At 57.1% G+C, this 10,373-nt stretch overlaps 1 protein-coding gene across 4 annotated transcripts in view; it reads right to left on the minus strand.

Moving 5' to 3' along the window:
- Positions 1–1,130: 1,130 nt before the first annotated feature.
- Positions 1,131–10,373, minus strand: part of CARHSP1 (calcium regulated heat stable protein 1) — a 12,703-nt gene continuing 3,460 nt past the window's right edge. For all 4 annotated transcript variants that reach the window (XM_039885308.1, XM_039885306.1, XM_039885307.1 and 1 more), the window contains exons 2-4: positions 5,816–5,980; positions 4,922–5,044; positions 1,131–3,206 (exon numbers count right to left, since the gene is read on the minus strand). In XM_039885308.1, the coding sequence (XP_039741242.1) occupies positions 3,044–3,206; positions 4,922–5,044; positions 5,816–5,973 (444 nt within the window). In that variant the 5' untranslated portion in view covers positions 5,974–5,980 and the 3' untranslated portion in view covers positions 1,131–3,043. The remainder of the gene's footprint in view (positions 3,207–4,921; positions 5,045–5,815; positions 5,981–10,373) is intronic.

Here is a 10,373-nt window from a genome sequence, read left to right on the forward strand (position 1 = left end):
GCCCTGAGCCAGCCCCGCCCCAGCACTACAGAAGCTGACCGGCTAGTAGGCCTTGGTCTCAAGGTCACTCAGGGCTTAAGAAACTTCAAGGGAAAGGCCTAAGTGGAGGGCAGGGGGATGAGAGGTACAAGTGGCTACTGGAGGGAAAGGCCACCAGGAAGGCCCTTCTTAACCTGGTGAGGAACCTGGACTCGATCCTGAGGGAGGGAACTGGAGGCGGCTCAGGATCTGTGTGACAGCTGGGTAGGGAGTGGCGAGGGCCCGGCAGAGTGCGGCAGATGTGGATTGGGGTGAAGCAGAGGTGGCCTTGAATCAGTTCCTCTCCCAAGAACTGCTGCTTCTTCCTCTTCCCCTTGGCTCCTTAACCGCAGCCAGGCCTCCAGGCCCCCCTCCACCTCAGTCCCCTCCACAGCACCCCACTGTCACGTTCTGGAACTCATTCCAACCCCCTTCACTCATTTCCAGCTCCACCTGTTTTGCCAAGCCCTCATGCCACCTGTGTGATGTCACTTAGTGAAGCACGTCCAACAGCTCATGGTTTTGAGCTAAATGCCTACTTTGGCCTCTCCCTAAATAGGTTCGAAGGGCTGCTTCTAATTTTTCCTAATACACTTTGAAAACCAATGTATTTGTAAGATGTTCACCTCTGCACCACCAAAGGCGTTATCTACCTCCCATTATCTACATTCCCAGCCTGACACAAGGTCCCTCTGGGAGCAGCCCTGCCTGTTACCCCAGCCTCTGGCAGCTCCAGCCCAGTCCCCGGCAGCTCTTCGTCCTGCCCTCCAGGAATCAGGCTTCCACACACCCACTTCTGAACTTCCTGTCTGGCCTGCCTTGTTCTCACAGGTGCTTCGCACACAATCGAAGTGTAAACGTACCAACAGGGCATCTATCCCCAGTGACTGAGCTGGTGGCATTTTCTGTTGTCAGGAAGCTACATTCTGCTGTTGAGCCCTCCTATATTGAGAATGATGATTTAGGAAAAAGGGGCAATCCATTTTCTTACTCGCCCCCCGAAAACAACCAACAGGACTGAGTCAGCCTGGCCGGGGGAGATGCCCTTATCTGCTGGCTTAAAGGAAAAGCTCCGTCACAGTCAGCCTTGCTGTGAACAAACACACGCAGCCTTGCACAAAGCAAACTTTATTGAGAGGAAGGTGGCGGGTGGAGAGAAAGATCTGGATTTAGGAACCCCGGATGCTACTCCCGGCTCGGTAACCAACACCATGAGTCCTCCCAGGGCCTGCAGGAGTTTCCGTAAATTGCCTGTTTGAGCAGGGAGGGCTTCCCTTCCAGGTCTGACACCCTGCAGTTCTGAAATACTCATCGGCTGAAGAAGATACGGTCACAGGAAGGACCGCAAGAGCCCTTTACAAAGGATGCTACCTAGTGAGAAAACCCAGAGGCCACCTCTGAACAGCAGATCCAACTCCCACCCACTGGAGGGCAGAGCCTGGCGGGGTCACACACAGCCCGGACCACGTGCCAAGGCGAGGACACCTGGGGGAGTAGGAGTGAGGACGCAGGCTCTTGGCGGAAGTGGCTCTGTCAGTGTGGCTGTACCCAACAGACAGGCCTCCGGGGGCCACCTGGGGAACTTCTAATTCTAAGGCCCGAGAGGAACAGGCCACCTTGGACCTAGCAGAAGGCAGAAGCAGGAGGCAGAGGACCCAGTAAGGTGGACAACAGGCCAGGAAAAAGCGCATCAGCTCACTTAACCGTGATGTCTCACTGCACATACATCATGAGCACACTTATTTGCCTGTTTTAAAAACATGCACCAGTTGGTCATCGGCAAAATAGTTCCAGCCTTCCACCCCCTTCAAAGCAAGTAGTCCCGTCCCCAAGCCGAGAGACAAACCCGTCCCCAGGATGAAGACACTCAATGAGGCTGATACTGTCTCCTGCATCCAACCGTTCTGTCTTGTCTGGAGCATCCTTGTCTGCCCAAAAGATTCACTCCCCTGCGTTGACGAATGGATCCTTGACTACATATAAGCCACATATTTCAAAACATATTACCCAGCTATTTCTATTTTTAAATCACAACTAAAGCCAAACCACAGCAAATAAAATCCTAAGGATTTGTTTACTGGAACTATCTACAAAGGCCCGCAATGTCGGCAGCGAAGCGCAAACAGAGCTGGCTCTCAGTGAGAGCTTTAGTTATTTTAAAAAAATCCTAAGCATTTTTCACACCTGTTTTCAAGAAAACCCCTTCACCAAAGGTATATCTCTCCTTCAACGTTTGACTTTACCAGGCTGTCAGGAAGCAAGGTACCTACTCTTCTCCGGATGGATCAGGAGAATGGTCTGTTTTTAAACAGCCTCCCCTCCACACTCCCTTCTCCCACCCACCCGCGAGAGCCTAGATGACTGGGGTGTGCAATGGCCGCTGAGCCATGATCACTCCGGTTGAAGACAGATGGAAAAGAGCAAAATTCTAAAGGTTAAAAGTGAGCTCTGAGCACGGCTGCCAAGGCACCTGAGGCCCCTGCTCTCCCCATCCCCTGCCCCCTGAAGCCAGCTACCCCGAAACCAACCAAGCCAAGAATCAGAAAAGCCTGCTCTGCCCAGGGCCACAGAGAGAAGGGGGCAGGGGGGAGGCGCGTGGGTGAGAATTCACACCAGGGGAACACACAGCGTCCATGTCGCCCTCCCCCACCCAGAGGAATTTTGAGCCTCCGACTCCCGGGGGACGTGGACAAGGGACTCTGCAGGCTGGAAAAGTACCACCCGACCGACCCACCCCTGGGCTGGGCTTGGACCCTCTGCTCAGCCACCAGCCACGTGCCTCTCCTTTTTCAATGCTTTTAATAGTTTTCAGATGGTGAGGTGGTTGCGCTGGTCAGAGGCTGTGCTGGTGGCTGAGAGCAGCCCCGTGCCTGCCCCCAATACTCCTGCCTCCAGGAGATTCTTGAAAGGGACCACACTCCCCTGTTTATCTCAGGCAATAGAATGTCATCTCCAGTCTGGTCCCGCCTCCTCCTCCCCACAGAGTCTCCCACAAGCCCAGGAGAAGGGGTGCTTCTGGCCTCTCCTAGGAGCTGACGACATGGCCGGACCAGGTCTCGTGCTTGGTGCCCGGTGCCAGGTGAGTTATGACCACCTCCACGGCCTGCAGCTTCTCGTTCTTGGGCGGGATGGAGCACATCTTATAGGTGACCTCGTCGCCTTCCACGGGGACGTACTCCCCTTCCACACTGCAGAAGAGGGAGGGAACACTCAGTGCCCAGCACTCAGAAAAGCCCCATGTGAAGCCCCAGGACGCCAGCCCCCTGCTGGTCAGAGGGCCACCCTTCCAGAGGAACTGCCCCTTCTGCCCTGCCATCAGACGGAGCCACCGTGCTTCAGTGGCGGCCCACCACCCCAGCCTCTGCCTGTGGCTGAGGAGCCTCTGACCCAATCAGCTGCTTCCCTAGGAACCTCTAATGCTGAGACAAAGTTCAGCCATCTGGGGTTGCTCACTCCACATGGTAAACATGGGCGACATGGGCCTTGTGGTCAGAAGAGCAGAGAGAGCCAGTGTGAGCCAGAGAGACGAGCCCATCACACGGGAGCTGGGATGGCCCAGGTGCCCGCAGCACACCTGCCCCCAGAGCCAGGCTGCACCTCTGCTCCGCAGTATTCCCCAGGGAGCCTTCGAGAAAGACCCTCTTGTGCTGAAAGCTAGTCCTAGGAAGAGTCCTCTCCCTTAAGACTACCCCCAGGAAGATACCTTCACTTTCTACAGGTCAAGTCACCGTCCCATCATGATGCTGAGGGACCTATCTTGAGACCTCCTTGACGAGACCCTAGGAGTCCTCATCAGATCCTGAAGGTCAGGGCCAGCCAGCTCCCCAGAACTGGTTTGTCTCGAAGGAAAAATCGCATAGCAAATGGGGCTTCCCTCTTCGACTTGGCCACCAGGAAGCTCCCAGGAGTGGAACCAGGCGTCACAGTATCTATGGTCTTTCCTATTTGCCCCTGCTCCGATGTTTTTCTTGCTAATTTATTTTTTTCATGGTGCCCCACGGGTACCGTGGCAACCACTAAAAACCCTTTCAGAAAACAGGCAATATGGAAATACATCCACGTAAGTGTTCATACGCACATCAGATGCATTGTTTTGGCATCTTTCTCAGGTCTGTGCTGCACAGGGCACCTACTTAAGCCCTGATGTGCAATAATGTGGCAAGCTGGGGCAGGTGGTCAGCCCACATCAGAGAGATATTTTGGCAGGACTCATCAAAAATGTGATTTCTGTCTATTGCCAGGTCTGCCGTGAGGGGCAGGATGTCCCCACCGAGTGAAATAAAGATCAGGGAGGGCATGCTGTGGCCAAAGAGTGGGGGAGGAGTGGGGGTACCAGGTCGGGTCCCCCCATATTGGAAGGCTACCTAGAAGACCGGAAGGGAGGCACCGGCTGCAGCATGTCCTCCAGCCTCAGGGCTTAGGATGGGTGGGCCCCGCCCCAGGCCCTCCAAGGGCTTCCCGACAATCAGGAAGGAAGGGAGGACGTCGGTGCCCGGAGAAAGGGTCCAGCTCCGAACTTCCTTCCTGGAGCAGAGGGGCCGGCAGCCCCCAGCCTCACCAGGCCGCTTCCCCCGAGGCAGGGCAAGAAACTGCCCAAAGCCCAAACACAGCTCCCCTGACTCCCAGGGGCGCCCCTCCCCACCCACCAGACACCCACGGGCACTCAGCCCCATCCTAGTGGTTCTCCACGCTCACAAACACACTGTCCCCTGCAGCATCCGACACACCACCACCAAATGGTCTCACAACCCCGCCCCTGCACACAGCCGCACGCCGGTCACACGTGCCTGGGCTCACACCTTTCTACCCAGTCCCCATCCCAGCCACACACTTTCCCTGCCTCTGAGGAAGCACGACAGTGCCCACCATAGCCCCGGACCACGCAGACCAGCCACTGACTCACTCGGAGATGTGCAGGAAGATATCGGGGCCGCCGTCGGCTGGGGTGATGAAGCCGTGGCCCTTGGATCGACAGAAGCATTTGCAGACTCCTCTGTAGACGGGGCCCTGTGAGGCCCTCACCGTCCTGACCGAGAGGGGGAAAGTGTGAGAGGAGGCTGCCGCCAGCCCTCCGGGACAGCCACCGCCTCCTCTCCTGCAGCACACCCAGCTCGTCCCAGTCCTGGCCCACGGCTGTGCCCTGGGGCGTCCTGGCCGGGGCCACCGTGTACAGCCGTGCAGGTTGTGCACTGCACAACTCTGGGAGCCAGTCGCACAGAATCCAGTCAGAGTGACTCTCTGGATGACCTTGGCGGATTTCCTCAAGCCTCAGTTTCCCCGTCTGAGAAGAGGGAGCTAGACTAAAAGCTCTCTGAGAATCTTTCTGATGACAAATCATCAATAACAGCAGCAGCAGCCTCCCCTCATTGGGCCTGAGGTCTGCATCTGCTGGCACCACGTGGGCCCTTTGTAGCACTGTGGCCACACTGCTGCTGTCCCCATTTTGCAGCCAAGGAAATCAAGGTCTCATGGGAGATGAGGCTGGTACGTGGTGAAAGCCCAATGAGTTAAGACCCCAGCGACTTCCCCACTGTCGTGACCTCGACCCCTTAACGCCAGCTGATGACAACAGGCTTGAGCAGGCCTGGGGCAGTGCCCTCCGGAGTTCACAAGGAAGGCACCTTCCCAGTTTCTCACCCTTACCCCAACCCTAAGTCACCCCATTTGACAGAGAGGGACACTGAGGCACAGAGAAGGCCAGACACGCAGTGACTCTCTGGCCTCGGGCGGAGGCCGGGCTCAGGAAGCCTCTCCCACACCGCTCCCCCCCACCCCCCGCTGCTCCCCCGGGACTCACGCGGAGAAGGTCCTCGTCCGGCGAGTGGGCAGCGGACTGGGGACCACATTGCCCCGGAGAGGGGATGGTGAGCGGTCGCGGACCCGTTGGGTGTCCAGCAGCCCAACCGAAGCCTGGTGGGTGGGGGGCTGTGGTGGCGGAGGAGGTTCAGATGACATGGCTGACCTGGAGAGAGACAAGGGGCTCTCAGGGGCTCACGCCTGGCAAAGAGGGACCCCAGATGCAGCTCCACGCCCGCGTCAGAGAGTCTGCCATCTGCGGCTCGCTGGCTGTGGAATGCAGGCTCCAACTCACTCAGCCTGGAGGTCATGTCCCCACAAACACACTGGCTTGCCCAGCTGAGTCGAGCACCTCCCCTGGGTTCTGCAGCAGCCATGGGCCTTCTCCACCACAGCTGCGCAAGGAAATGCCAGCTGATCCCCATGACAAGGATGCCCAGCACAGACCTGGGGGCACTTCGTGAGAGGGAGGAGCCAGGCAAGCGGGCAGAGCACACCACCTACCTAGATCAGGACTCCGGCTACTCAGCAGGCACTTCCTGACCCCTGCTAACTGTCAGACACCTCGGGGAAGGGGAGGTAAAACAGGGAGCAGCACACAGGGTTCCTCCAGGAACCTCCGCAACACAAACCCAAGAGCGGCTCAGAACCCAAGTTTGGATCCCAGGGGCTGCCACAAGCCTACATCCAGGAGAGGGACCCAAAGGAGCAGGGGCACTTCAAAGGCAGCATCGCCACCGGACCCCATAACTCAGATCCAGGTGCTTCACGTGAATTTCCACCCAGCCTGGGGGTTGCTGGCAGCAATGATATCAGCCAGCGACACCCCCAACATGCATCAGGGGTGGGTGTGATCAGAGCCAGCAGCGGGTCTGAAGGGGAGTGGGCTCCAGAGCGGCTGCGTTATGCAGGACGTGACCTCTGGACCCAACGAACACCAGATATGTGACTAGACAACAAAGGTGCCGGCTCTCATGTGGCCTTGGCTCAAGGTCAAGAGGAAAGGGCAAAGCCCAGGAGCCAAAGGGCCTTGAGTAAGTCCTTTTCCCACTCAGGGCTTATTTCCACATCTGCGAAGTAGGACATCTGGGTGGGCGTCAGGACCCTGCTCAGGGCTGGCGATGGGACTTGAGGCGAAGTGGAGGGGCCTGAGCTCGGACGTCACCCAAGTTCTCACGGTGAGAGGCTTCATGTGGCCCACACGGGGTTTTCAAATTTAAAACATGAGCTATCTTTTAAACATCCCAGGAGTTTGCCTCAAAATCCAGGTTTTCTGCTACTGTGCAAAAAACTAGCAGTTCTGACAATCCTGAACTCCCAGTTTGCCACCTGCTTACCTCATTTACAGTAACTATGTGGCCTCGGGGCAGCAATGTCCCCTCTGCCCCCAACCCAAACCACCAAGAGCCAGGCTCGACTCCTCCCCAAAAGGACAACCTCCCCCAAACCTCCTCAGCTCCCGCCCTCCACTGTCAGGTCTCAGATCTGTCTGGCTGGGAAGGGAGAGGGCCCGGTGGCCTTCTGGAGGAAGTGACTTAGCTACTACCTCCTGACTCTTCTCTCAGCTGCAGCCACGGCCAGGGAGGACCGTGAGACCGGGGAGCCCCCACCTCAAAAAGGCCCTGGCTGCTCCACTGGGGGTCAGGACTCCGGCATGACCCACCGGCACAGGTCATAGAGTCCTGGAATGTTCCAACACATGGAGTTCTGGGAAGAAGACAAGCCCAGAGCAAGGAGGGCCCTGCCCAGACCTCCCAGGACAGCAGCTGGGACCACAGAGGCCCCGGAGACACCAGGGTGGGACCACTGGCCCCAGGGTGGGACCACAGTGGCCCTGGAGACACCAGGGTGGGACCACAGTGGCCCTGGAGACACCAGGGTGGGACCACAGTGGCCCCGGAGACACCAGGGTGAGGTGGGGAACTGCTCTCACCCCTTCTACTCATAATCTCCCTCAGGCACATCAGACTCCAGATCACACCAATTGCTGTGTGATCTTGGGCAAGTTACTTAACCTCTCTGGACGTCGATGTCCATGTCTGGAAAATGGAGATTAAAATAATCCTGATTTCATACCATTATCATGAAGTTGAAATGAAATAACACATGCCGAGCACTCAGCACACCTCCTGCCCAGAACAAGTGAGTGGTAAGTGTCAGCTATGATTGTTGTGTAACTGTCATCATAAAGTCATTCGACAAATTTGTGCCCAGGGCCAGGTCCTGTTCGTGGCACGGGAGACACAAGGCTGAATTTGGAGCCAGAGAATAAACAGGTAAATAGATATATGAGCAAAATCATTACAGATTGTCAAAAGGGCCGAAAAGAGATACACAGGAGATAAAAAGTAACCGGGTGTGGGAGGCGAGGCTTCCCTAATGAGAGTACAAGCTGGGCCCTAAACAATAAGAAAGAGTCAACCATTTGAAAAACATGAGGCTCTTCCAGGCAGGGGGTAGGGGGGAAAGCCTGTGCAAAGGCCCTGACCTTGACAAAGGCCCAGGTACAACTGAGGTCAGCAAGGAGACTGTGGTGGGCGCTGGGGATGGAGGGGTGAGACACAAGCGGTGAGGTGAAAAGAGGGTGAGGCCACCTCATCATCACTACGCGAGTCTTTCCTCACACCCATCTGTCTGTCTGTCTGTCGCCACGCCCCTTGCCATGCCCATCTCCTCCTGGGTTAATAAAGCAGGCCCTTCTCCCGTCACTCCAGCCATCTCGACTCCCCCAAAACACTCAATCCCTCAGAGATGCCAAGAGAATCCCATGACCTATGGAGGCGAGCAAGCTAAGGGCGATACCGGGTCCCCCTGCATCCCTAGGGCCCGGCATTGACTGTGGCTGCCACTTAACCAGCATCAGATCCCACGGCCCCCGGTGGCATTCACTGTGCACTTGACTCTGTGTGTGCTCAGCGTCTCGCACAATCCAGCAGGAGGTAGCTACGTTCATGCTCACCTGACAGAAACTGAGGCATTGAAAGAGCGAGTGGCTCGGGGAGGGAAGGGAGGAGCAGCCTTAAGCAGCCCCCTGCCCCCTCTCATGGCCCGTCTGAGCGGAAGAGCAGCTGGGCAGCTGCAGCAGGCATGGGCAAAGGCCAGCCCACCCCCATGGGCCTGGCGGGGAGGAGGAGGAGGAGGAGGACGAGGAGTGAATGGCTTCTGTGTGGGGGAGGCCTAGGTCAAAGTCCAGCTGTAAGGAAAACAGCTCATGGAGGGGGTGGCCAGTCACGCAGGAACAGGCTCTGGGACTCATCTGCATGAGCCCCCCAACACACACACACATGGAGGGGGAGTGTGGCAGCCCCAGCCCCACCCACTGGCACAGTCCAATCTTCTAACCAGCAACTGCTCTCCCAGCAACACCAGGGGTGGCCTTGGAGCACCCAAGAAGAGGCAAGGCTCACCCTCCATGACGAGTCCACTATGAGATGAACCCCCTGAACCCCTCAACTCCTTACTGCTGGGAGTTTACAAACAGGTGCCTGAAACTCGGGCTAACAAGAGGCCCTAGGCCCCTGGGATGGGCCACTGGCCTGCAGCAAACTCAGACCAAATGTCATGCCCAAAGCAGGCCATAGCTGCTGTGCTGTGTGTGCACGTGATTGTGTGTGTGCGTACACGACTGTGTGGGTGTGTTTGACTGTGCCCTTGTGTGGCACATGTGTGTGCACACAAACATGGCTCTCTGGAGCCATCTGTGCATCTAAACACATGCACACGTGTGTGTGCATGCATGGGCCTGAGGACCAGGCTTGTCGCTGCCTGTGTGTGCACACCAGTGAGCCAGGTGGGGCTGCACCCTGCCCCTAGCACGCTGGGTGCCTGCACTGGCACCAGACAACCTGAAAGAATGTTGCCTCCTAAGTTACTGGCCATCCACTATGTACAGGAAACAGGACCCACGACAGCAAAATTCCTGCTCTCCCGGGGCTTATGTGCAGGGAGGGGGAGACCCACACCCTCAGGACAGTAAGAGCAGCCGACAGGGGCCAGGCAGCATTATCAGCACTCCACACATCTAGGTTCATTTCATCCCCATTTCACCGAAGGGAAAACTGAGGCACAAAGTGTCAAGTGACTTGCCTGGCTCCTGCAGCTAATAAACAAACTGGTCAAACAGACAGCAGGTCCAACAGTGAAAAAGCAAGCAGGGAAAGGGAGTATTATGGGTGAGGGACTGCATTTTTAAAGCAGGTGGTCCCAGGTGAGCAGCTGGCCATGCTTTCCCTTCCCCAGTCAGCACCCCTAGGTTCTGAGGAGTGCCCAGCCAGGGGAGGAGAACCCAGGGCTTGGGGGGTGGGGAGGAAGCAACTCCCACCCCGCCATCCCCCAGGGAGGGGTGTGTCAGCAGGGCCTTTACCCAGGAAAGGGCGGAGGAGGGGCTCAGCCCAAAATAGCTGGGAATTTTCCACAGGCCATACAGGTCCTCAGAGAGTTCAGCCCAGCAAGATCCAGTCTTCCTGGCCCCGCCTAGGCCCACCCACATATCTGGGGACTAGAGACCAAATCAAGCAGAGGCCCTGTTAACTCCCCAACCTGCCCTCTCGGCCTCAAAG

This window comes from Pteropus medius, unplaced genomic scaffold (assembly GCF_902729225.1).
Source record: "Pteropus medius unplaced genomic scaffold, Ma_sr-lr_union100, whole genome shotgun sequence".
Lineage (NCBI taxonomy): Eukaryota > Metazoa > Chordata > Mammalia > Chiroptera > Pteropodidae > Pteropus > Pteropus medius.